This window comes from Olea europaea, chromosome 22 (genome assembly GCF_002742605.1).
Source record: "Olea europaea var. sylvestris chromosome 22, O_europaea_v1, whole genome shotgun sequence".
In the NCBI taxonomy this organism is placed as follows: domain Eukaryota; kingdom Viridiplantae; phylum Streptophyta; class Magnoliopsida; order Lamiales; family Oleaceae; genus Olea; species Olea europaea.
The window spans coordinates 777,006-802,592 of record NC_036258.1 but is presented as its reverse complement, the minus strand read 5'-3'; the positions used below and the strand labels follow the sequence as shown (position 1 = coordinate 802,592).

General features: G+C 34.0%; 5 protein-coding genes across 5 annotated transcripts; 4 read left to right on the top strand and 1 right to left on the bottom strand.

Annotated features, from left to right (window-relative positions):
• Nucleotides 1–372: 372 nt before the first annotated feature.
• On the top strand, nt 373–2,153 carry LOC111371295. Its single transcript, XM_022993194.1, has 4 exons — nt 373–544; nt 633–842; nt 964–1,158; nt 1,878–2,153. The coding sequence occupies exons 1-4, from the start codon at nt 539–541 to the stop codon at nt 1,929–1,931; spliced, it is 465 nt and encodes a 154-aa protein (XP_022848962.1). The 5' UTR covers nt 373–538; the 3' UTR covers nt 1,932–2,153.
• A 3,949-nt stretch (nt 2,154–6,102) lies between these two features.
• Nucleotides 6,103–7,134, bottom strand: LOC111371294 (ylmG homolog protein 1-2, chloroplastic-like). Its single transcript, XM_022993193.1, has one exon. The coding sequence runs from the start codon at nt 7,065–7,067 to the stop codon at nt 6,360–6,362; it is 708 nt and encodes a 235-aa protein (XP_022848961.1). The 5' UTR covers nt 7,068–7,134; the 3' UTR covers nt 6,103–6,359.
• A 1,153-nt stretch (nt 7,135–8,287) lies between these two features.
• On the top strand, nt 8,288–11,676 carry LOC111371845. The gene is made up of 4 exons (XM_022994015.1): nt 8,288–8,346; nt 9,333–9,444; nt 10,707–10,752; nt 11,179–11,676. Exons 1-4 carry the CDS (start codon nt 8,288–8,290, stop codon nt 11,289–11,291), a joined length of 330 nt encoding a protein of 109 aa, XP_022849783.1. The 3' UTR covers nt 11,292–11,676.
• A 186-nt stretch (nt 11,677–11,862) lies between these two features.
• Nucleotides 11,863–15,610, top strand: LOC111371293 (asparagine--tRNA ligase, cytoplasmic 2). Its single transcript, XM_022993192.1, has 8 exons — nt 11,863–13,306; nt 13,445–13,681; nt 13,762–14,349; nt 14,425–14,610; nt 14,699–14,763; nt 14,816–14,945; nt 15,054–15,112; nt 15,205–15,610. Exons 1-8 carry the CDS (start codon nt 12,944–12,946, stop codon nt 15,386–15,388), a joined length of 1,812 nt encoding a protein of 603 aa, XP_022848960.1. The 5' UTR covers nt 11,863–12,943; the 3' UTR covers nt 15,389–15,610.
• Nucleotides 15,611–16,708: 1,098 nt separating this feature from the next.
• LOC111371292 (ras-related protein RABA5b-like) lies at nt 16,709–18,940 on the top strand. The gene is made up of 2 exons (XM_022993191.1): nt 16,709–17,174; nt 18,443–18,940. The coding sequence occupies exons 1-2, from the start codon at nt 16,844–16,846 to the stop codon at nt 18,751–18,753; spliced, it is 642 nt and encodes a 213-aa protein (XP_022848959.1). The 5' UTR covers nt 16,709–16,843; the 3' UTR covers nt 18,754–18,940.
• The last annotated feature ends 6,647 nt before the right edge of the window (nt 18,941–25,587 follow it).

Genomic DNA, 25,587 nt, shown 5'->3' with positions numbered 1-25,587 from the left:
GATAAAGTAAAAGTAAAGCAAAGAACACTCTTTTGTTCTTACCCACCTTGCCCCACCCCCACCTTACTTATCTCTCGATTTGTCAGCTACTGTTTAAACATGGGTATTTGGGCTTGTTGCTTTTTCTTTATTTTTTACTTCTGTTCACTGCTCGCGGCAGTAGAAAAGGTGTGAACAAGAAAATGGAACTTTTTTTTTATTTAATTAAAAAAAATTCTGATTCAATCATATCTAATTACTCGTGTGTATATATAAATTATTATGTATATACAGCACAATTCAACTCAACCAATCGTACCCTACCCCACCCAACCTCTTTAGTACTTTTGCTATTTTTTTATTCCACCGAAGAAACAAAGAAAGGACACCACTTCAGCTAATTTTTCTCCCGTTTCCCTTTAAATTCCCCGTGCCCACGAACTGGAAAGCAACAACTAATAGAAAGAAAAAAAAAATTGTTACAAATTCTCTACGCTTCTCTCTAACAAGTCAACCTCATATATCTCCAAGATTCTCTAAAATTCTTCGTTGACAGATAATGGATGTAAGTGTAAGCTCTATATTTCAAGCAATTTGCAGTGTAATTTTTCATATTTTTATGACTTGTTTGTGTTCTTGATGATGATGTGTAGGAATTTTACTTTAGGAGGAGCCATGTTCCAGCTTTTGGTAGCTGGGATTGCAACGATGATCTTCCATTTACACAGTGCTTTGAATCTGCAAGACAAGCTGGGGTTTGCCGGTATAGCTACTCCGATGAAGATCGGGATTTGTACGTTGCCGGAGATTTGTACGAGAATGATGTTGTTACTCCGGCCATGATTGTTGTTCCTCGCCGCCGAGTAAGCCCCCGTACCCCCACCTCGCTTGCATTTTCTACACAAGCCACAATGTTAATTATCAAGACAAATTTTCTGTTTTTTACTTCTCATTATGAAGCTCTGATTGTTATTTAAAATGCAGGCAAAAAGAGGTTATCCTCAAGAAAAAGAAGAGAAAAAGGAAGCAGCAACATGGGTGGTGTGTGATAATGACAGTGACATGAAAGCATCACCATCTCCTGTCACGGCATCGCCACCAGCAAGACCACCACCCAAGGCGGTGGATGAAGATTTATACAAGATTTCGCCGGCGCTCCTCCGCGCACAAACCAAAAAGGTAAGCCATCTGCAACCCCTCCACGCCACCCCACTACAGCAAAAAACTACATGGTTATCCAGATTTAAAGACTACTTTTTTTATGTGATTTTTGGCACAAATTTTGTCAAAGAAAAAGGATCATTAAAAGCAGTAATAAAGATTAATACTTTATTATGAGCCATAATCTTTTGCTTTTTCTCATATTTTTATGGCATAGCATTGTTCAAGGAAAGCAGTTAAGCTTAGGCTAAAACCTCAGGCCTTAGACTTTTACATTAAACAATCTGAATATCTGCATTCTTACAGTCTTCACTTTTTTGGGGTTATATAGAAGGTTTAATTATATGTTTCTATATTCTAAAATAAACACGATTTTATTAATCGAAGTGAAGGACGTAATAGTTACTCTAAAAAGGATTATTTATTTATTTAAACATGTTTCTAAACAAAGAATTGCTTTTAACCTCAGTCAAACATGATTTTAATTCTTGAACATGCAACTTAACATTATGCTTGTCGCTTGGGCTCCATTTTTAGTGTAGAATGTATTTTGAAATAGTAGATTAATGGAGAATGTATAATTCAAAATAAAAGAAAAAATTTTGAATTACGTATAATATTATTTTATTGAAAAATGAGTAATTGAAAAGAACGAAGAAAAATATATTTTTAGAAAAAATGGATATCAAACAAGCTATAAAGTTTATTAATTTGTTGCCTTTTCTTTTGTTGTGCAGAAGAAGGCGTGGGGTTTCTTTTCAAGCTGTCTGCTCCCGGCTCGTGTCTGTTGAAAATGGTGAAAAGCTGATGGGATTCAGTAAATATATGCAAAAATGAGAGAAAAAATATAAATCACTGGTTTTCAATAGCGTGCAGAGGCAAGAAAGTGTTTGGTCCAAGAAGATAATTAATCATTATCTGGTGATAATGATAAGAATTAAAAATTCTTGTAGTAACAACTGTTTTGGAATATTTTTTACCGTTGGATGGAATATCTTTGGAATTTGCGACTACAATGCTTGTGAAAAAAGTTAATGTCTCGTAGTGTAATGTTTGCATGCTTTGTTTACTTGTTCAATATATATACATGGTCGATGCATGTTAGAATATTTCTTCATTAGAAGTAGGGAATGAGATTTGAACACAAAAATCATTTGCTGCTTTTTCCAATATTATCAAGAATAAAACAAGCAAAAATTGGTGAGATTTTGGTTAATATTATGCAATTGCATGTTTGGTTAGATGTGTGACGTATAAGCTAGGTTATGATTCACATCTTCACTTGGTTCTACCGGACCAAGTATGGGTTGGATTACGTGAACTAGTAACTACACACATTTAAGTATTTGCTAAATTATGATTAATTTATTAATCAATGAGACAATATCTATACAAGATGAGTATTAATGTTCATTAGATCATTTATATGTCTTAAAAATATGCAAATTTGTGAGTATTTTTCTTTCTCCTAAGAAATCTTTTTGCAGCGTTTGATTCAATGGAAGACCTTGCTAAGTAACAGAAACAAAGATGATAAAACTAAAAAGAGTACTCCTTCTTCAAATTTCTTTAAAATTGTCTGTGGTAGAATATTGTATTCATTGAGGTTTCTGCCCGATGTTGCAGCGTAGCCTTTGTGGAGATGCCGTACATAGGTTTTTTTTTTTTTTTTGAGTTTGGCTTTCTTGCACATGAAAAAGAAGAGGGCAACGGCATGGGGGGAATTGACCCTTTAAGGAGAAAAATAAACCTATATTTATGAAATAAGAATGAACATGTTTAGATAACTTTTCTTGATACCCAACATTCTTTTGGTCAAACTTGGTGTCAACCTAAATATTTATGTTTCTTTCTCCTAAATCAACCCTTTCCCTTCTCCTTTGTCCTTTTTAACTTTTTTGTAACAAGGGAATTCTCTGATGAGAGATTCTTTGGGCTTATATCGATCCTTCTCTAAGAGTTTATAAGCCCTTTGAATCGTAATCCCACCCAATGAATCATTTTCCTTTCATAGAAAATTTGCTTGATTCCCAATACGAACAAGTAATGATCATGAAACAAGATTTCTCAATTTGCCACAATGAATTTATCTATATATAAGAAATTCTTTGAAGAGAAAAAATGGATTATGGTAGTGTGACTTTAACTATCAATTGGTCTGTATATATATGTATGCCACATTCAAATGCACAATCAAACATTATGATTATTATTTTTTATTCGAAGTGTCAGAAGTCGAAGATAATTGGACGATTGTGTTAGCAATAGCATTGACCCGTCTAGGTACCTAATCAATCTTAATTTCATCAAACTTGATATATATAACTACTCAATGTTTAGTACCAAGGTAATAGAAAAAATAGTGTGAATGCTTCTTTACGTTGTCTTGTTCCTAACAATAGTGTGAATGATTATAAGGATCAAGCTGATTGCCACCCCTAATATGTCCTATGCAAGTATTTCCATATCTAGTAGTCACTCTAGTTGTTGATATTGCTCCTCTAGTCTTCTAATTTTTGTCCATTTTTCCTTCTTCAAAATTTTCTCAGCAGATACCAATTATATTAATTAATCCCACAATTCTGTATATTGGGTAAATGGAACAAACCCCCGACCCTGCACTCAGACAAAATGATGAAATTTTGGTGAACCTTGCTGGACGGATATTGGGTAAATGGAACAAACCCCAGACCCCGCACTCAGACAAAATGATGAAATTCTGGTGAACCTTGCTGGACGGACAGGGCCTACTGTCCAAGCAGATTAACCCAATTTTGGTTGTTCTAAGCTGCAATAGATTTTCATCTGGCCAACAAATATTTGACAAGATAGCTAACAAGCTGTTGATTTATTTATATTTCTTCGGTTATAGTTATGTTAGTCAATTGTTTTTTTCGTGATGTGCACCAATTTTGTGATCAGATATACTCATTGGAAAAAAGATGGCCCTCGAAAGCAACCTCATACTTTAAGGATGGTCTCCCCTGGTCTTTGCTTCTCTATTCGATTCTTGGAAAAATCCAGAAGGTGAAATACCGATTAAAACAATTTTTTAAACTTGTAAATACATTTTTCTTTTGAACAATTGACATGGATTTTGTTCCTGGATCTTGTATGCTTTCTCAGACTCTTCCCCTAAATACATCCCCAGAGTTAATCCTTTTTTTCTTCTTCCCTGTACAGGAGAAGTCCTGTATACCTTCACTATTGTGACTACATCATCATCATCATCTCTGGGATGGCACCATGGTTCTGCAGTGTTTTTATTATTCTCTTTAAAGCCCACTTAATGTATATTGTCAGTCTTAAGAACTCTAACCATTAAGCCCATGTTTGGGCCCACTTAATCTAGACTCGTCCAAGTTTCACAGGACTGCGATGTATGTAACTTTGGAACTTCTGCATTTATAAAGCACCTAAGTGATGCATCTGACTCACAAAATAGTTTATTTGTGTTATTTTTATAGAAAGGATGCCTGTTATCTTGGAAAATAAGGATTATATTTATAGGTGGCTGAATGATTACTCTTTGTCAAATCTTGATACGATACTCAAATCATATGAAGAGACAGATTTGGTAAGAGCTCAAACCAAAACTCAAAGATGTTACTTGTGCATCTGTTTAGAATTATTCTAGACGGACTAGGACAACGTGGCTTGTTTGTTTAGCATCATCCATCAGTTTGAGCCTTCAGGGGACTGCATAGATTCCCGTTAAGCAAAACTTGAGAGCTTTCTGCAGATGCTAAAGTCATTTGCTAGAGAAACACAGTCTAAGTGCAAGTTCAGTAAGAAAGAAAGGCAAGGGTGCAAATGATAAGAATTAAACTTCTTTGACAGAAAGAAGTTAACACCCTGCTTGACCTACGCTCAGATGGGAGTGAGACCCATGATGCCTTCGATGTATTATGAGTGCTTATTTATATAGACATATGGAGAACATGACTCCATCTATGGTTTGGTCTAAATGGTTGCGGTTTCTATCAAAGTAGCTTAGCTGAAAGGAAAGGGAAATTTTGTCTAGATCCTGCCTACTTCGCTCAATTTATGTAATTTGTGTGTATATCCATGACTTTCCTTGTGGTGGTGTTCTTCTTTCATGTTGACTGGAATCAACAAGGTTGTTTAATATTGATTAGTTAATTTCTGGAAGAATTACCAAAGCAATTTAAAAGATTCCTGAAACCAATATCCTTATTATAAGTAGACTGAAATCGTATGGAGAGAAGGAAAAATAAGATATATGGTTTTTGTAGCTCAGTCCATGAGCAAACCAAGAGAGACACGAGAAAAATCCAATCTCCTCAAATGTCAAATATAGCCTATCTCCATAATCCAAAGGAATTGGAGCAATCTTGGAAAGAAACTAACAAATTTCCAGAACAACCGTAATCTTTACACCGTTTACTTGGACTTTCTGATAATAAGAGTCAAGAAACTGCACTTGAATAATTTTCTACTTTACAAACAGAAATAGGAGACTTGACAAAGATATAGGAGTCCTATTTTGAATCACCGCAAGCTATCTCGACAACAAGGATGAATACTGGAAACTTTTTAATATGTGCACAATTAAGAAATCTCCCAGAAGGATAAACACGGTTTAAATCAGAGAAACAGGATAGCTACTTGGTGTCCTATTTGTCTGTCTCAAATGGGAAAAAAATTAACTAACTAATAAACAATATTAATGTTGAAGCCCAAAACCCAATGGAATTGTCTCCATCACAAACGGAACTACTAAAATTATAAAACAGCTGAAGAACATTACCAGAAAGGTCAAGTATTTGTCTATAAACACCACATGCAAATTATCTCAAACCGTTATATGAAGTATTGGGTAAGATTACATATTATAATGAACAGCGTTTTAGCTTCTTTTCCTTGGAATTCATTCAGTAATATCTAATCCTCCCATGCCGCCAAAGTATTAATACAAATCAATTGGCCAAGTAACAAGAGTAGAAGAACTTCCTATAGTCAATTAGAGAAGAGATCGTCAGAAGAAACCTCAAAATGCTACATAAACTAAAGTATTAATACCAATCAATTGGCCATGTAACGAATTATGAAGCCATCGAAAGATCTAGCATTTCAAGTAATTTACCCAGTTCTGTGTAACTATAACAAAGATGCTACAAAAACTATTACACCCCAACAAATTAGACCCAAAATGCACGCAATTTCATTATCAAAAACTACAAAATTTTAGAAAATACTCAGTAAGCTCCCCTGCTGCTGTTCAGAATTGAGCCAAGCGTTCCCAAAACTGCAAAGGCGAAAAGTGGGCTAACATCCAGTGTATCGAAAATTGGAGGGATTATATTCCTGAAAAGATTCAAGTACGGATCGCATAGGTCCCGAATTGCAGACAGAGGCTGCCTGTCCCAGGGAATATTAGGGAACCAGCTGAGCAAAACCCTAACCATCAGAACCCCGCTATAAATATCCAGCCATTTCGCCATCCCGGCCGCCACCACCGTGAACGGCGTGTTCAACGACCCGGTAGGGACGTCCTTCATCGCAGCGAAGAATGCCGGGCCGGCGGTATAAAACAGGGGTTCTTTCAATTGCACGGCCAAATTTAGGATACCGCCTGCCAAGAATTTTGAGGCGATTAGGGCCGTGGCAAAGAGAGTAGTGATTGTCCGAGTCGACCCGGAGAGCAAATCATGAGATGGATTTCGGTTTGGGGGAGATTTTATATCTGGATGTGCATGTGGAGCCGAAAAGAATACCGAGATTTTTGATTTTGAGGGTTTTGGGTATCGGGAGAAAGAGAGGACTTTGGGTTTTGAGACGGCAGGGAGGAGGTGGCGGTTATAGGTGGAGGGGAAGGAGAAAGCGGTGAGGGAGTGGTGCTGTGAGAGAAAATTAATGGGGTTTTGGAGGATGAAGGTTTGAGAGGCGATGAGAGAAGAAGCCATGCTCTTTTCTCCGTTATCCAGAGAAGGGGATTAGGTTGTAGCAAGAGGTTAAGATGTTATTTGGTCTAACATCATCTCCATTTTTAAAATTAGTGTAAATTGATATTCTAAAAATTATTTTTATATCCTAAATTATATTTTCATGAATCTAGGGGTATATTTAATTGAAATTTTTAATGAATTTTTGAAATTTAAAAAATTTAGGGATATTCAATTGAAATTTTTTGGGACTTTTTAAAAGTCACGGTGTATTCCATTAAGACTTTTATAGACTTTTAAAAAGTCTCTAAAAATTACGGTGTATTTAATTAAAACTTTTTAGAATTCTTTATAAGTCTTGTGGTATTCAAATTTTCTAACTTTTAAGCAGAAAGTACTCATTTAATATCTTAAAATTTGTCTCAAATTAATCACGAAAATTTGAGATACTTTCACAAAAAAAAAAAAAAAAAAACAGTTTTTTCCAATCTTTCTTTCCTTTAACCATCTATGGACATGTTAAAATTTATTTTTGTCTATTTACTATATTCCATTTATTTTTATTTTCTCTCTCTTATTATATGGGAAGAAGACGGGGAAGGAAAAGGAGAATTATGGGAACTAAAGAATTTCATACCAGATTCATGTGAATTTTATTTCAAATGAAAGTTTTCGAAAGTCTTTTGAATTCCATAAAAGTTTATAAAATTTTTTAAATGAAAATTTATAGAAGTTTACGAAAGACTTCCACTAATTTCATAAAAATCTTTAAAAGATCCACGAAATCCACAAAAGTCATCACTTAAAAAAAGTCTATTAAAGTCTTCAAAAGTCTCGATTGAATACACCCCCTAAGTTCAAATTCTATTCATCTTTAAAAATGAAAGATCCACGAAATTCACAAAAGTCATCACTTAAAAAAAGTCTATTAAAGTTTTCAAAAGTCCCAATTGAATACACCCCCCTAAATTCAAATTCTATTCATCTTTAAAAAATGGAGTAAGTGAAATGGTAGCATTTTGCCTTTTGTGATCCCATGAGTAGATGTAAAAAAATGTAAAGTTATATATATATATATATATATATATATATTACATTTTTTGTCGAAAAATACGCTTTGTATTTCCTTTTTATCTCTCCGTTGAAGGGGTTTCCAGGCGCTTATACCTGATTTATAGCTCGATATGATCTTGAATTTTATAGGGTTATTGGTGGTGATGGGGTTTGCACTTCTTTGGAAAATGGAGGGTAGAAGTCGATGTGGTTGGGATTGTGCCACTATAGAAATGGAGATTGAAGAGTGAGAATAGTTAGGGAAATACAGCTTAATAACCTAAATAAAAGGAAGATTTTCCAAATTAGTCTAAGAAATAAAAACATTTGAAAACTAGTCTCCAAACAATCAATTTTCCAAAAATACCCTTAACAGAGAAATTGCAACCAAAGCCACTACAATGTCTAAAAACCTTGAAATAAGTCCTCAAAGAAATATAAATCAAAATTTCTTAATAAATTTAAATCCAAATATTATACAAAATTTTATTGACCTAAAAACTGCTACAGAAAACGAATTAATTTATTTGGAAGAAGATCTGAAAGACTTCTTTATAGAATATCTAGACCCAAAACTAAAAAATAAAAATGATTCCATAGATAATGAAGCAATCAAAATGGAAAAAGATATATATAAATTAATTCTTAATTTAAGAAGAAGAATTAAAGAATTAAATATAATTATTAAAGAAAAAATATTGGTAAAAAATAGTGAATTTTATAAATTCTATTGTGATATTTTAAATACTTATGAAAAATTTAATTGGCTAAAAAATATTAACCCCTCCGCTGTACACTCCGAAGAAATGGTATCAGAGCCATGTTACGAACCAAAAATCATGATGAATATAGTAGACGAAGAAAATATAATAGAAGAATTTTTGAAAAAAGTTGAAAAACATAAAAAACCTAGTTATCCTTATTTACCTAAGAATACCACAAATGAAAATTTTGGAGATATACATAAAAGATTAGAGAATTTAGAACATAATCTACAAATAGGAAATGCCCTATTAGATAAAAACCTTAGAAGAAAAGATAAGATTATAATTAATCCACCCCAAGATTTTAGGACAATACAAAAAGAAAATAATAAAGGAAAAAAGCATGAAGAAAAACAATATATGATTACAAATGTAGAAGAGATAGAACAAAAATTCTTAGAATCAACAGGTGAAGAGTATGAAGAATATAAAAAACAGTTAGAAGAATTAACTGAAAAAATGATGTGAGGAAGATCATAGTCTTCAGACTGACTTTATACTCCCTTTATAATTTTTCTGCAGCCACGCCAATTGTTCAGAGGTGGATCAAAGGACCTATGTGGTTGCATTTCCTCATCAGTGTAAGTGCTTCCATCTCACACTCGTTGTTTTGCCCTGAAGCCTGTAACTCAACCTCCTTGTTGAACCTCATTTCTCCTTATATTTCCCTTCTTTCTTGGTTGATAGGAAGTGGTTTGTTATTGTGGACCCATAATCATCTCCAACTACTCTCCAATTGAGCATGATACCAATATGAAGCTTACCCTACTAGAATGTGGAATATACTATGAGTTAGGTTTTGAGAATTGATATGGGTGAGGAAAGGCAGGTTTGAGAGGATATTTGGTGCGGGGAAAATGTTTTTGAAGTTTAAATGATCTGTTGTGATTAATCCCTTCAAATATATCAGATTTGTAGAAATGGCAAATTTCTTTTGAGGTGAAGTTAGAATTTGGTGGATTCTATTTATTTGTTATGAGGATGCCTTATTGTTTAGTGTAAAGAGCAGAGAGATATGACAGGATAATCTGAAAGTTTCCTGGGACAGGATATTAACAGTTAGATCCAGGGCTGGGAGAACTTTATTTTGCACATATGTTAATCAGTCACTGCTCATTATAGAGTTATGCCTCCAGTTGTTTTTTCTTTCATTTGACAAGACAGTATAACAGTATTCATCCTGAAGTCATCTACTGGATATTAGTTGAGGAAGAAGATCTAGTTGAGTTGGTTCCTCGTGTGCTGTAAACAAGATAGGGAGAGGACAATTGCTATGTTGCTTCATTTTTTAAAGACTAGGCAGGTTGTTGAAAATCTTTTGTGGCAGTCAGTGGAAGATGCCATCTGATTTGTATTATTTTCTATTTTTTTTGTCTTTATACACAAAAAGATAAAGGAAAGGAAGTATTGTTGGCATAAATTCAACATACGAGCATCTTGAAGATGTATGATCTGGAAATGTACTGTTCATAACCATTTCTTTTGCTCTGATTAAAGTCGAGATTCTAGTTGTATATTGTGGAGTAAATGGCTGTTTAGGGTGTAAAAGTTTCTATTCTGACAAAATTATCTGGCGAGTCACGCTATGTCATTTCCAAATTTAGAGCATGTTTGGGAGGTATTTATAAATTGTTTAAATTAAAACAAATGGAAATATGTAATAGATAAGTGGATAGTAGTTGTGGCCTGTGGGTCCTCAAAATGTGTGAATACAAAGTAGCTTGAGTGTTTATAAATTAATTTTAATCATGAGCCAAACATAAGCTTAGTCTCTATCATTTTTCCCTTTTCATCCCTGTTTTTATGGTTTTGTTCTTATGTCACGACCTTTTTATGGATCCAGGCCCCACCCGTCATTGTCTTCTCTTCAGCTTGTGCTGGGTTGGCAGGTAGGAGTTCTCTCTTGAATGTCAATCCTTGTTTACTTAAATTATGTGCAGTTCTAAATATCTTGCAAAACACCTGGCAATCAGAAGAAATAATGCTGAATTGAATTGAATAATATAAGAGAATAAATTATTCCAAAAATACTTCCTCGTCAGTGAATATGCCTCATTGCCTACTACAGCTCCGTATCTAGAGAAATAAGTTTACATGAAAACCCACTTCTATCTCTCTTACAAGATTTATACACCCGTTAGACATATTTCTGTTGGAAGTCTTCTATGTTAAGACAATCCTGAGTTGAATTAACGAAATTGATTTCGGCAGAAGCATGATCATTGTATAAATAATAATTTCGCATGAATGAAATCTGATTTTGAGAGGATTCAATGCTTTCTAACGTCTTCCCTTGTGGACTTGAATTTGTGCAGGTGGTGCCATTCCAGCACTAGCTCAACTTGCATCATCATCTTATCATGCGGCGGTGTCATCTTCACCATCGCCGCCTTCATCTTCATCGGAGAACATCCTGGCACATGATTAATTTATACATGCCTCTCTTTATAAATTAAATGATATGAAATGGTCATGATCAAATATAGAACTTCTTCAACTTGTTGCTCTCGCTTCCATCGAGAGAAGGGGGAAGATATCACAAATCCCGTACTGTCCATGCCATTACCTTGCGTACTTCGAGGCATATAAACGTTCGACTGCTAGGTTTGGTTGCATTATATTTTTTTATACCAAATTTTTTGTTTATCACGAAACCAACTACTCGAGAATGCTGGATTTTGACTCAAATCTGTTGGAAAGAATCAATGGTCTAAGGAAGGAAAATGTAACTTGTCCATATGAAGCGAATTGTTCGTGTTATAAATTTGCTTATTCTATGTTTTCTGAATGGAATGTTTGCTCCTTTTCTAGCGTCCTTTGAGCAGTTTGAGTTTGTTGAAATTAATATTTTTTTGGACTATTCAAACGCAAAAGAAATCATTTTACAACCTCTTTTAGTAGTTGAAATTTGTTATCAGTTGCGCAACTTTCTACTTTTTCTTTAGTTCTGCAAATTTGGTCATTATGGTTGAATTTTGATGGCTCCGTTCTGTGATGATAGCAAATGTCAATCCTGAAATAATGGTTTTCAATCCATTTTTGCATGTAATGCAGGAAAATTATTTCTCAAATTGCATTTTGAAGGTGAATCTTGAATGAGAAATGCTTATTAAGAGTAAGCGCATAATGAAAGTTTCTAGTACTAGCTGAAATTCAGTACTTCATGTTACTATTTAATTGACATATATTATTTATTCATGTTTAAGTAGTGAATTTCAATTATTTAATACACATCAATTAAATGATGACAGAAATATTGGTTTTAGTACTTTTGAAATATTAGAAAATTTCAATGATTTGATCTTCACCATAGGTCAAAAGAAGATTCTTTGCATTTCTAATGAACTGCGTTAACGGCAATTCTTACAGCAAAAAATAAAAATAAAAAATTCAACAACATATTTGGTGTTTTACATGATTTTTAAATTACAATAAATGTATGCTGAAAGGCCCTTTAATAGTCGAATAGTGTAATGAAAAAAACTCCAGGGACTAAATTGATATGTTCTTCAAAACTTTAGGGACCTTCCTCTTCTTTCATTGCCCTATGAGTCATTTTTGTTCATCATTGAATAAAAGAAAAAGAAACAAAGTTTTTCTTTATTGTGTCATTTACGTGGAATTATGATTACCTTGTTCTGAAAAATAAAAATATATCTTTTTTTCTCTCGTTTAGCTAAGACATTATTAGGATAAATAAATGTTACTTGGCTTCAAAACAAACATAAAAAATGTAACTTTAAAAGACGGTTGAAATATGAAAACTCCCGCGAATTCCTTCCCTCTCAAGAATACCAAACCCCGTGTCCATGTCTCTCCCTCCAAGCCTGAAGTAGATGGCAATACCCTGAAACAATCCCTTACCTTGTCCCCCAGATATCCCAACAATCCCTTCTTCCATCTTCCTCTCTGTGATCCACCCAATACTTCTTAAGCAAAGCATAATTTCCCTTCATATAAATCCTAACTCAATCATATTCCTCAACACTACAATCCCAACAAAAGATCACTTCAACAAAAAAGTTCCCTTCAATTTCCCCAGATTTTTCTTATCCAAAAAAGCCCTCAGAACAAGCCCCGATGGAAACACAATTGGTCCTTCCAAAGTACTCCAAAACGGTAGTTTTAAAATTTGTATTTGGCCAAAGTGATGGTGGTGTTAGGTTCATTGGCCAGAGAGTGGTGGTTGGAGGATGGGTAAAGTCCTCCCGGGCGGTAAGTAAAGACCCTGTGACGGCGGCTCCTGATGCTGGAGTGCATAAAGATGTAACCTGTGTGGAAATTCTTCAATCTCGGTTTCCATTTTTTCGGAGTATTCTGAAGGTTTTAGGAGGTGCGGGGCAACAAATTCGTGATAAGTTGGATACGGATCTTCCTATGCCACCACAGCTTACAGGTGCAATCTTGCAAGTTAGTGATGGTTCTTGTGTTGCTAATCTTCAGGTACACCTAATTAGATTCTTACAATTGATCAAAAATTTGTTTCTTGTTACAAATTTTTAAGCCTTCTTTAGGTGATCAATCAAGAAATTGAAATTTCTGATACGAATTTATGTTTTGATTTGTTATGTGATCGCTCAGGTTGTGGTAGACTCGTCCCTAGCTCCTCCGGTTAGAATTATGCCTATAGGGACTTGTATATTGGCAGAAGGTATATTGCAGCAACCATCAACGCAGGGGAAGCAAATTATTGAACTAAAAGCAGAGAAAATTCTTCATATTGGGACAGTTGATCAGGACAGATATCCTTTATCGAAGAGACGTTTGCCCATGGCAAATTTGAGGGATTCTGCCCATTTTCGACAACGAACAACAACTGTAATATCTGTTCCCTTAGTAACTTGTGAGTTTATCTTTTGTAATCTTAGGTTTTCAAGAATTTTCTTAAATTTTCACAGGTAGCATCTGTTATGAGAATCCGAAGTGCTCTTACACAAGCAACTCATACCTTCTTCCAAGAAAATGGCTTCCTTTTTGTGCAAGTGCCAATAATAACAAGCACTGATTGTGAGGGAGCAAGCGAGAATTTTCAAGTGACTACTCTTTCTGGTAAAGGAAAGATAGAGAACCAAAGTACCGCAGATGATGCTGGAGGTGTCGAACTTGAAGTTATGAAGGTCTCGATCGAGGAAAAAACAAAGCAAGTCGAGGAACTTAAACGAACAGATAGCAATAAAGAAGCATTGGCAGCAGCTATTCAGGATCTCAAGAAAACAACCGAGCTTGTATCTCAGTTGGAAGCAAAAGAAAAGGCGAAATCTGGAAAACCTACCAGCAGTGGAAATAAAGATAAGGTTTCTGAAGATTTCTTCTCATGCCAGACGTTTCTGACTGTTTCTGGTTGCCTTCATTTGGAGAGTTACGCGTGTGCTTTGGGAAAAGTTTATTCCTTTGGACCAAGATTCCGAGCTAACAAAATAGAGTCCAGGAAATCGTTATCTGAGGCGTGGATGGTCGAGCTTCAAATGGCTTTCTCAGAAATAGAGGTATGCTTTCCCTCTTGTATGAAATGGCTTCACTATCTAAAATATAACTATTTGATTTCTGTGGAATTTTGTCAGGATGCCGTGGATTGTGCAGATGACTTTTTGAAGTTCATATGCAAATGGATTTTAGAGAATAGTACTGAAGATCTAAAATTTCTCTCAAAGAGAATAGACAATACCATTGTGGATCGTCTTCAATTGATTGCAACTGGTGTGGTTGAATATATCTCTTACACTGAGGCGATCGAATTTCTGAATGAGGCAAATGTCTTTTAAATTTTTCTAAGTTCACTTGGCTGAATCTTTACGGCTTAAAATTCACAAACTTATGATTTTGGTTTGGTATCAGGTCACTGAGAAACAATTTGAGACAAAAGTCGAATGGGGCGTTTCTCTAAGTGAAGAACATGAAAGGTAGGTACAGATGCTAACCAGATTTTACTTTCTTGTAAATCTTCTGTGGCAGCTATCTAGCAGATGAAATATATAAAAAGCCAGTCATCATGTACAATCACCCAAAAGAAATTAAACCTTTCTACACGCGCTTAAATGATGATGAAAAAACAGTAGCAGCATTCGACGTAATTGTACCCAAGGTTTGAACAAACCATACACATTTCTGATCAAATCAAGTAGGTGTTTGTTTTTTATATTTTCTTGAGAGGTTAACTTATTCCAAGCTGCAATTATATCGATAATTTCAGGTTGGAACTCTGATAAGAGGAAGCCAAAACGAGGAACGCTTCAATGTATTAAGTACAAGGTGAAGTCTTCTTTACTTGGAAACAATCAAGATTCAAGATTATCCTCCCCTTGAGGTCTTCCAAAAGAAAATTTTTGTGTAAATTACTGCAGGATCACTGAAATGGGATTGGCGAAAGAGCAGTATGAATGGTATCTAGATCTTCGCAGGCATGGAACTGCTAAATGTTCGGGTTTCACATTTTTATTTGATTCATTGGTTCTTTATGCCACTGGACTCGATGATGTAAGAGATGCTGTTCCATTTCCTAGAAGTTTTGGCAAGGCCAATAATTGATAAGAAAGCATTAGAGGATGTCTCAACAAAATTGCTGAAGCTTGAAAGGATGAAGAATTTCTCTCATTTGCAGATGTAAAGAACTTGTATGTATAGTGTACAGAGCTTTGTTAAACTGAATACTGGCTCCATCTATATACTGATGTACACATGTGAACATTCAAAATTGAATTGAGCAATAAAGAAGATTGAATATAAGGGCTTCCGCATTGTTGTACAAAACATGAACAATAAAATCGACAATATGCCTACGTTGACTGTTGTATGAAGCAGATAATTCATAATTTTGAATAGTCTTAAAGGTTGTTTATATAGAATCCAAAACCCCAAAAGAATCATTACAATACAATATCGTACTGTGGGGCTCTACCCCACTCCCTGAACTTATGTTTGCCCCCAATATCCGAATGGGCTAGTTGATGTTTCCACGGGACAATGCACCCATTTACAAAAACATGAGCCACCTAATTAACACACAAGGCATCACAAGGTTCTTGATAAAGAAATAAATTAGCCTAGCGAATACATTTGAGGAAAAATTTAAGAGCTTTACTTCTTTCTTTCAAGGGACGTTTCTCTTCTGAAAGACACCTAGTTTGGGTTCAAAGATTTCTAATTTTTTATGGACATGTTTAATCACTTCTTAAGAATGTATAGATAGAAGTTTTTGACCTTCTCTCTGTCTCCCTCTCTCTTATTAATAGTTGGAGATAAGGCCGAGTCCTCTCCTAAGTCTATATTATTTTCGTTATTAATAAAACACATCACCTGGGATGTTAGTAAGAAAATTTGATCGAATTTAAAATCGGTTCAAATTTGATCGAATTTAAAATCGGTTCTCTATTTTCCAGTTATATAGAATGAACAGATCTCATTCTTATGGCATTGTTAAACCATAAACCAAAAAAACAAAAAAAGATCCGATGTGAAAGCAAAATTTTCAAAGTATATTAATATAGTTAATCTGTACTTAAATTGCTATAAGCCTGTAATATGAGGGTTTGTTTGAGCCATATTATTTTCAAAAAAATACATTATTCAACAATAATTTGATATCATTTCAATCACACATTTTTCAATAAAATAATATTACACATAAATTTAAAATTTTTTCTTATTTTTTAGCCACATATTTTCTATTAGTTTGACGTGAATAATACATTTTTTTTAGAACGTGGCTCAATCATGGGCTTAATATGTATTCATAGGTGACACAAAGAACTAAAAAATATTAAAATTTACACAAAACAAAAAGAAATTAATTAAATATATAAAATCTACTTTTAATGCCCGTAAATTATGCAGCCAATCCTTCCCTAGTTCACATTAGTCCACTTTCTAATGTTAAAAATCCAACCTTTTTTCTCCATGCCCCTGCACACACACACACACACACAAATTACGGACAGAGGAAGGAAAAAAGAAGGGTGAAAGACAGCAAAAATAAAGCAAAAAATGGGGGAAGAAGAAACAGGGGAGGAGTATTTGTTCAAAATAGTGGTTATAGGTGATTCAGCAGTGGGAAAATCCAATTTGCTGTCCCGTTTTTCTAGAGATGAGTTTGACCATAACTCTAAAGCCACCATTGGAGTGGAGTTTCAGACTCAGATGGTGGAGATCGATGGCAAGGAGGTGAAGGCCCAAGTGTGGGACACTGCTGGGCAAGAGAGATTCAGGGCTGTCACTTCTGCTTATTACCGGGGGGCTGTAGGGGCTCTTGTTGTGTATGATATTAGCAGGAGGACTACTTTTGAGAATGTCAAAAGATGGCTTGATGAACTTAACAGTAAGCTTTTTTAGACATTTCTTGATCATGCTTGTGTGCTTCTTGCTAATAATTTAGTTGCTTTAGATTAGATCCAGTAATAAACCTTATGAAGTGGTGAAAAGGGATTCAGCGAGTATTTTGTTATTTTACATTTTTGGGATGTGACATTTTCTGGTGTTTTGATGTTTGGGAGAGAATTAGACCTTTTTGGGATTTCAAGATTCTGCTGTCACTCTGTGATACTTTCATGTCTTATCTTTTTCTTCCTCTGTCACTCTGTGATACTTTCATGTCTTATCTTTTTCTTCCTCTCTCTGGTTATTTTACAATTTTTAGAGGTTTACATGTTTGCTGAATTAGATCCTTGGTTGACCCTGCTGTTGGTACCATGAGAGTGCCCTTCTGTTATTATATTTATTTAGATTTATCTTTCATTTTGCTAATTCGAAGGTTGTGGTTAGTAATTAGATGCATTAAATTAAGAATGAATGCTGGCAGTTCGGAAGTAGCATATGTTGTTACTTTTGCTGAATTAGGTAGGCAATGTGTAGAAGAAGGGTTTTGATAAATGGGCAGGGGCCATGACAGGGCGCTGATTTGGTAGGGGTGCGCCAAATCGGCCCCTGTCACCCTAGCAAAGCCCGTTGAAGAAAGCATACATAATGATTCAATCTCGATGACTCTAACAACGATGGCTGGAGGGTAGGAACAAATGTTATCGGAATGGCGTGGACGTTCTTGATAGGCACTGATATCTAACTTCAGTATCTATGGATTTTAGTCATAATAGAGAATATATGCAGGATTTTATTTGTGTATTTATTTATTTTTTGAGCCGTATCCTTCTCAATGCGAACATAAGTTAAAAGGAGTATGGTGGTGATTCGAGGAGTCTTTAGGCAGCCCAATTATGTTTGATTTTGGACGATAAGAAAATGTAGACATCATTGTACTTCTAATTTACCCTGTAATGTTCGATTTTCCGTTTAGCTAGTGGCAGAACAATGTTGATGATCTTAGTCCTTTTCACCAACCAAAATGAAGTCGTCTCATCTTTCTTGAGAGATTAGTTGTGTCATAAACTTACAATAGTTTAAGGAATAATTCTTCTGGTTTTCATATGATTGCCACAATATGTTTCCAAAACTGTTTTAGCAATGATGATTAATAAAAACCAAGTGATCAGTTGACAGTCAGTGGCTCATTTTCAATGTTTTATTTGAATGTTCCGTGCCAAACATGCAATAAAGTGCTTTAGCAAGTTTTAACCTTTCCTGTTCATGCAGCTCATTGTGACACAACTGTAGCAAGAATGCTGGTCGGGAACAAGTGCGATTTAGAGAACATAAGAGAGGTGAGCGTGGAGGACGGGAAAAGCCTTGCAGAAGAAGAAGGATTATTTTTCATAGAGACATCCGCTTTGGATTCTACCAATGTGTACAAGGCTTTTGAGATTGTTATCCGTGAGATCTTCAACAATATTAGTCGGAAAATTCTCAACTCCGATTCCTACAAGGCTGAATTGTCTGTCAACCGGGTTAATGTTGACTTAACGAAGCAAAATAAGAGCACTTACGCCTGCTGTTCTTCTACATGACTTCTGGTTTTCTGCCTATTTCTTGTTCCTCGGCTGCAGTTTTATTTCATTGCTGAATTTGTGCTGGTTTTGATACTAGATCGGGCATTAGGATCAACCTGAAATAATATATGTAACATTATCCTTGAGCTACAATCAATGCTCGTGTTATATATTGAAGGTCGTTAAATTTTATCTGTTCCTTGCATGCTGAACCCTCAATGGTTCCTTTCGACTAGAAAGGAGAAACATAGCATTCGAACATCAAACTGAACCGACAATGGTTCGGCTAAGCTAAATTCATTCGAAACAGGACATTATCAAACCAATCTATGAAGCAATCCACTCGAATGTCGGTTGTATCATGTCACAACTTATCAAATACGAATATTCTTAATAAATTGTTCCAAAGAAATACTATTTCTCTGGCACTTTCTGCACATCATCTTTTGCTTTGCTTTAAAATGCTTTCACTTTTTCTATTCAATGGATTGAAGTTTCACCTAACGAGCTGGGAAAAAGCCACCTTTTTTAGTTTGATTTGATGGTGATGAATTAAGGATCTCCACAAACTTGATGATCTGTCACAACTAATTTTACTAATTTCAATTTTTTTTTTTTTAAAAACTTGCACTAAAACAAGATGTTAAATATAAATATGAATATTTTATAATAAAGTAAAAAATTAGCTAAAAAGGGTTTATGTTAAAACATTATACACTTTCAAAATTTATTTTTATATGATGATCATGTTATATAATAGAACTTCGTGTTAATATGATATATTAATAATTATGATATCTTAAACAATATAATCATTAATATCTTGCACATTTGTACGTGGTTTGACACGATCCATCAAATTAAGGCCGATCATTTAATTAATGACCTATCATGAACTTATTCATCAATTAATTGATGTAATATATCATTGCATTTAGCTTATGCTAAACATTCACCTAAAAATATATATTCAAAAAAAATTAATACCACATAAAATTAAATAAAACTTTACGTAATTAAACTACGTCTAAGGAGCCTTTTATATAACGTATAAAATTATTTTCTTATAATTTAGTTCCACAGAAAAATTCATTTTTTTAAAATATCATTTTCGATATATCAACATAATCTTAGATGATATATATCTTAAATAATGGTCAGTGAGTATATTACATGTAATACTCAAAACTACAAATAGGGGATGTTAGTGTGGCTTTATTTTTTATTTTTTAATGTGAGGATATTTCTTGTAATTTGATAAAGCTCATGTTGTCTCTTTCTAATACATTATTATTATTATTATCAAATACTTTAAAATCCACGTTATGGAGCATGTAAGTTGATTATTAGTGATAATCATAGATAAGCCCTTGTTTGAGCCATGTTATTTTTATAAAAATGTATTTTTGAATAGTGTATTGATGAAAAATGTGTAATTAAAAAATAAGAAAAAGTATGGATTTTTGTGTAATATTATTTCATTGAAAAATGAGTGATTGAAATTATATCAAATAACTTCCTTATTATTTTTTTTTTTTTCAAAGAATGTGTGTCAAGCAGGGCAAAAAAAAAAAAAACAAAAAAAAAATGACTGGAAAGCTAGAACATTGAAACATTTGGGATCCTAAGGAACCAAATTACATAAGTATCAAAATAAAGACATTAGTTATGAATGTCTTTTCTTAATGCCCCCCTTAATTTTCCCTTGTATTTTATATATTTACAAATTTCGTTTGCTTTGAATCGTAATATACGAGAAGATAAGGCTAGTTCATATTCAATCATGAACTAAGCTCCTTTACTAGGCCTAGTAGAGGGCCTCCTCTCACATTCTCTCACCTCAATGAATTCCTCATTGTTAAAAAAATATCCACCCCAACCCCCAAATATGAGATGAAGTGCTCTACCAAGCCTGTTACAGGCCTGGCAGAGCAGCACGGTTCTTCAATCATTCATCCCATCCTTCTTTCGTAATCATGATCAGTCAAGAAGGTCTATATTACAAAACTTGCTTTTATCGTACAAAAAAGTTGTTGTACAAATGTTCAAAAATACCGATCAAAATAAAATATTAATTTTGTCATATAATTGTAACTATAACCAAAATAAGAACAAGAAAAATACGCATTTTACCTACAATGACATATGTAGATTATATATTTCACCTCCTAATTTTTTATTCCGATGTATATTGGAAAACCACAACCCTAAAATCTAAAATCCTAAAAGTGGGACAAAACAGCTAGGAGCAGCCCTCTAAAATTCCGAAGTATTCCCTTCGCTTTCACATCGATTTTGCCCTCAAATTCCGTTCCCGCTAGTCGGCGCCAACATAGGCGTCGATGCTGTTGTCTTACTGTTCACGAAATTATTTGTTTCGATTTAAAATCCACCGCAAGTGTACGATTCGTTAACAAGTAGTAAAATGGACTATGAGTCCAAGTATCGATCCCACAAGGATTGAATTAGTTCAAATCAACTTATTATGACTTTAACCGAAACACAAAAGTAAAATTGATGTATTGTGAGTTAGCTAAAGAAGATGTAAACTATGATGCAATTATGACTGAAAGAATTATATTAAATACAAAATGATTTGGATGTAATTTATAAGAATTTATGGAATTAATGAATTTACTAATGCACTAGGATCACAAATCTCCAAGCAATACCCGTTCAATTTTTAATCGTCAATTTTGACACACGGTCCCACAAAAGATTAATCAATATTTCTATTTTAATTTAGCAATCTCCCTCGACCAATGCCAAACTTATTCCAATATGTGATTCGACTATATCTCTATGACGAATACTAACATACCGGAATGCATTATGATTTCATGAATATCCAACAATTCACACAAGGCATGGAGGTATATTTCTATCCCCTATCGGACCTTATGATGATTTATACTATGTCCAGCCTATTTTCCTTCTTTCGAATGCATAAAACAAGTCACCACAATCATATAATTACGTGCACAATAATAATATGGAAATAAAAACGTAATAAATCATTCAATTCTGGAACACGCGTTTAAATATGTCAAATATCCAAATCAAAAATCAAACGTAGTATTACAAGGTTCATTGATCTCTAGCAATGAAAAATCTAGCATAACATGTTAAAAAAAAAAATACAAAAATAGTTGAAAAAACGTCATCACTCAAATCAAGTTTCAATCGAATCTTTACTTGGCGCGATGTTTTCCTCTTGTTCTCTCTTCGTTTCTCCTTCAAAATCTCTCAAAAATTGTAAAAACGGCCTCCTCATCGTTCTGGTCGAGTTTTCGTTTATATAGGACCTTAAAAAGATTGTTTCCATAAAAGTTTCGGTGGAATAAGGAAACTACGGATTTGGCCTGAAAATGCTATATGCAACCGCATAGAGCATCTTTATGCGGTCGCATAGAGTAAAGTTTTTGTGACATTTAGCTATCAGCTTGCCTCTATGCGGCCGCATAGAGGGTATAGTGCTACCAACTATGGAAGAAGTTCATTTTGGTCCTTCTACTTGAATTCTTCACTTCTTGGCATCTTTTTTTCATTCTTTCCATTCCATCATCCCAAGATATCATCAATTGGCATTTGGCTTCATCAATTTCTCGATTTGTTCATCGGGTCAATTTTTGGATAATTGCACCTTGGTCCCTGAACTTTCACTTTGCGTCATTTTAGTTCTTTTTCGCTTCTTTTCTCCTGAATTTCACCATGTTCATCGGTATTCCCTACAATTCACAAAATGTAACAAGATTAAGTCACAATTCAATCATTTTACTTGTTATTAAGTCATATTTGTGACCTAAATAAGTGTGCAAAAACATACTTATCACTTACTCACAAACGACAATGTGCCTTTTGAATTCAAATTATCCGGCCTGAAAGCATGTTTTTTCGACATCCCATTTTTCAACGCTACACTGACCTGCCAAACCTAATTCAACTATGTCGCATCACTTGGCAATGCAAGCTTAACAAATATTTTCATCACCCCACCAGAAAATTCTACCTTGTCCAAAATTAGTGTTCTAAAATGCACATATATACATTGTACATACTTGCATAAGCTCGATACTTTTTTGAAACGCATTGCATATGTGATATGCGCATAATAAAACGGTCAACACATTTCGTTGACCATATATGCACACTTAAGCGTTAAAAAATAGTAGAAATTACACCTGTCACTACAATTTAAATTAATATTCAAATTTTACATTTCAACTTTTTTAGTTCCAAAATTACTACAACATATAGAGTAAAAATGATAACCAATAAATATATTCACTCATATCACTAATTAAAGAGAAGCTATCATCACTCCACCAAACATGACATTTCAATCACTATACACACCCCACCACAAATCACGCCCAAAAATCCCCAACCTTTATCCTCTCCATCGCAGCAGCGATCAAGAAGAAATCAAGAATTGATTCCAAGAAATCTTCTTTCATTGCAAATCGACTACATAATCTCATCCTGTGATTTTCTCCATATATTATGTCCGAAAATCCATTTTTTAAATCGTAATTTTTGAAATTCTAGCATTGCAGACTCAAAGGGCAGGGGCAAACAGATCTTGAAATCGAACATTCCCCATTATTGTGTCATGATGCAATAGAATTTGTCCTAACTTACATGTCTCTAAGGAGTATATGATGAGGGAGCTCTGTTTCTACCGTTTAACTTTTCTTGTTTGCTTCTTGGAGGAATAGAAGTAAAGTACTCACCAATATGTAAATTTTAACAAGATTAAAGTGCTGCTCGTTAGATGTTTTCTGTTCATATCGTGTAAATATTTCCAGAAAGTTCCTTACAAAATGATGTATTGAACTTTAGTTTTCCAGCTTAGTTGGCGTTCCTTCTGTAAGCTTTTTAATAAGCTGTTTAAAATGTAAATAATTTAAGATAATTTCTTTGGCTGTGATCGGGAATCTCAGTGTTTGTTTTTCCTTGACATTATGATCAATTATGTAAAATTTATGTTCAAAACTTGTATATTTCCTCTTTTGTTAAAATTCTTTTGATTTTACGAATGGATTATAAGAAATGTTCAGTAGCCTAATGCAAAAAGGAACGGGATGTATATGCTTCTATTTATCAGTGTATTTGATATATTTTAATCTTCATTTCATGGTAACACAGATTAGAAGTTATATCACATTTAAATTCTATTCAAATATCTTCAAATTTCTATACTCATTTTGCTTCACAAATTAATTGTTGCAGCACCTAACATGTTATATTTCACATTGATGTAGCCTCAATTGTGATCTTTACGTGATTAAGTTTTGCATGATACATTATAAATCAGAAGATTGATGTCAGGGCAGAAATTTTGATGCGAACATCTCGAGGTCACACTTGGCACCTTAACTATTCAAGCACGGAGGTGACAATCAGATTGAAGGTTATGAGATGGAGATCGAACTTGTACCATAGAGTGCGAGGAGGGAGAGGAATTTAAAGGGTTTGCTTATTTCATGACAATCGTTAGTTTCTGTTAGCTTATTTTGATTAGTAATTGAATTGTACTATCATCACTGAACGGTATGTTAGATTACATTATGTAGTACAGTAGCTTCGTTTTTGTGTTATAGATCACATCTCGAATCCTTTTCTTGCAGTGCTTTGACCATGCCCTTTTTATCGTTTAAATAAATCTTTTCATTTAAAATTATGGTGTGTTTGACATATATTATTTAGTTTTGCTTACATTTATATTATTTTCTATTCTATCCCTTATGTAGTAAACAAGTTTTGCTATCAATGTTATAATCATGGGTGGATTTGGCGATTGGCTGTAGTCCACTGTTGCCCAGGCTCAAGTAAACTAAAAATAAAAAATAAAAAATGGATTTAATTGTAATCTATTAGCTCACTTCAATTCCTTAAATGATTTTTTGTTCCAATCTTTGGCCCACTTATTTATTTAATTTTAGGCCCAATTTTACCATAAACTTATTTAATTTATATCAATACCCATTTCTTCTATCTTTCTTCACGTCATTTGCAAAATCACAATTGAAATAATTGTCAAAATCTTTAAACCCAAAATCTTTTCACCCACCCACAGCCGTTGATCGTCGACCAACTACAACCGACCGCCAACAACCAACCGTCGACTGCATCTAAGTATTTCATGTTTACCCAGCGAAATGCAAGAAAATCAGGGAGGCATATGAGAAGTAAATTAAGAAATGCAGACCAAATTGGGTAATTTTCCTCCAATAAGAAATTCTTTCAACTTTGCGGTTTATTTTTGTTATTTAAAAAATGGGTTATTAGTTTCTTGTGATTTTTGGGTTTGCAGGTGAAGCATTTTAATAGGCAGTACCGTGCTAAGAAGAGGGTCTAGTCGCTATTGAACTAGTTGAGGAGGTTCAAGGCCAATTCTCTGAATTTGGATGAAAAATCACATTTCATAGATCTAGATTCTATTATAGATGAATTTTTTGCTGTAAAATATTGTCGGGCACAATTACAATAGGTAACTTATATTATGAATTTTTCTTATTATATATAAATTTTATTCGTACATTAAATCTTTAAATTTTTTTACCCCCGTAGTATTAATTCCTGACTCTACCCTTGGTTGTAATGTTAGCATTTCATGTAGGCGTCGCCTAATCAGCAACCAAGAAAAAATAGTGGTGTGAATTATATAGCAATGCAAGGCTTTGATGACATATATGTTCAATAGGATGATGTAGTTCACTGCTTCAATTTTCATGGTTGTACACTAAAGTTTGAAAGTCCTTTCATGGGAATCATAAAAAACGAACTGTAACAAACGTAGAAAAATGAGCATTTTGAATAAAAAATTTCGAAATGCAACTCATTCAACCA

Bases quoted from the DNA above. Each gene is read 5' to 3' on its own strand.
- LOC111371294 (XM_022993193.1), bottom strand. From the start codon at position 7,067: ATGGCTTCTTCTCTCATCGCCTCTCAAACCTTCATCCTCCAAAACCCC.
- LOC111371295 (XM_022993194.1), top strand. The intron at 843-963 runs GTAAGCCCCCGT...TTTAAAATGCAG, and splicing joins TTGTTGTTCCTCGCCGCCGA to GCAAAAAGAGGTTATCCTCA. The intron at 1,159-1,877 runs GTAAGCCATCTG...TTTGTTGTGCAG, and splicing joins TCCGCGCACAAACCAAAAAG to AAGAAGGCGTGGGGTTTCTT.
- LOC111371292 (XM_022993191.1), top strand. From the start codon at position 16,844: ATGGGGGAAGAAGAAACAGGGGAGGAGTATTTGTTCAAAATAGTGGTT. The intron at 17,175-18,442 runs GTAAGCTTTTTT...CTGTTCATGCAG, and splicing joins ATGGCTTGATGAACTTAACA to CTCATTGTGACACAACTGTA.
- LOC111371293 (XM_022993192.1), top strand. From the start codon at position 12,944: ATGGAAACACAATTGGTCCTTCCAAAGTACTCCAAAACGGTAGTTTTA. The intron at 13,682-13,761 runs GTAATATCTGTT...AAATTTTCACAG, and splicing joins TTCGACAACGAACAACAACT to GTAGCATCTGTTATGAGAAT. The intron at 14,611-14,698 runs GCAAATGTCTTT...GTTTGGTATCAG, and splicing joins CGATCGAATTTCTGAATGAG to GTCACTGAGAAACAATTTGA.
- LOC111371845 (XM_022994015.1), top strand. From the start codon at position 8,288: ATGGAGGGTAGAAGTCGATGTGGTTGGGATTGTGCCACTATAGAAATG. The intron at 8,347-9,332 runs GTGAGAATAGTT...AAATGATGTGAG, and splicing joins ATAGAAATGGAGATTGAAGA to GAAGATCATAGTCTTCAGAC. The intron at 10,753-11,178 runs GTAGGAGTTCTC...GAATTTGTGCAG, and splicing joins AGCTTGTGCTGGGTTGGCAG to GTGGTGCCATTCCAGCACTA.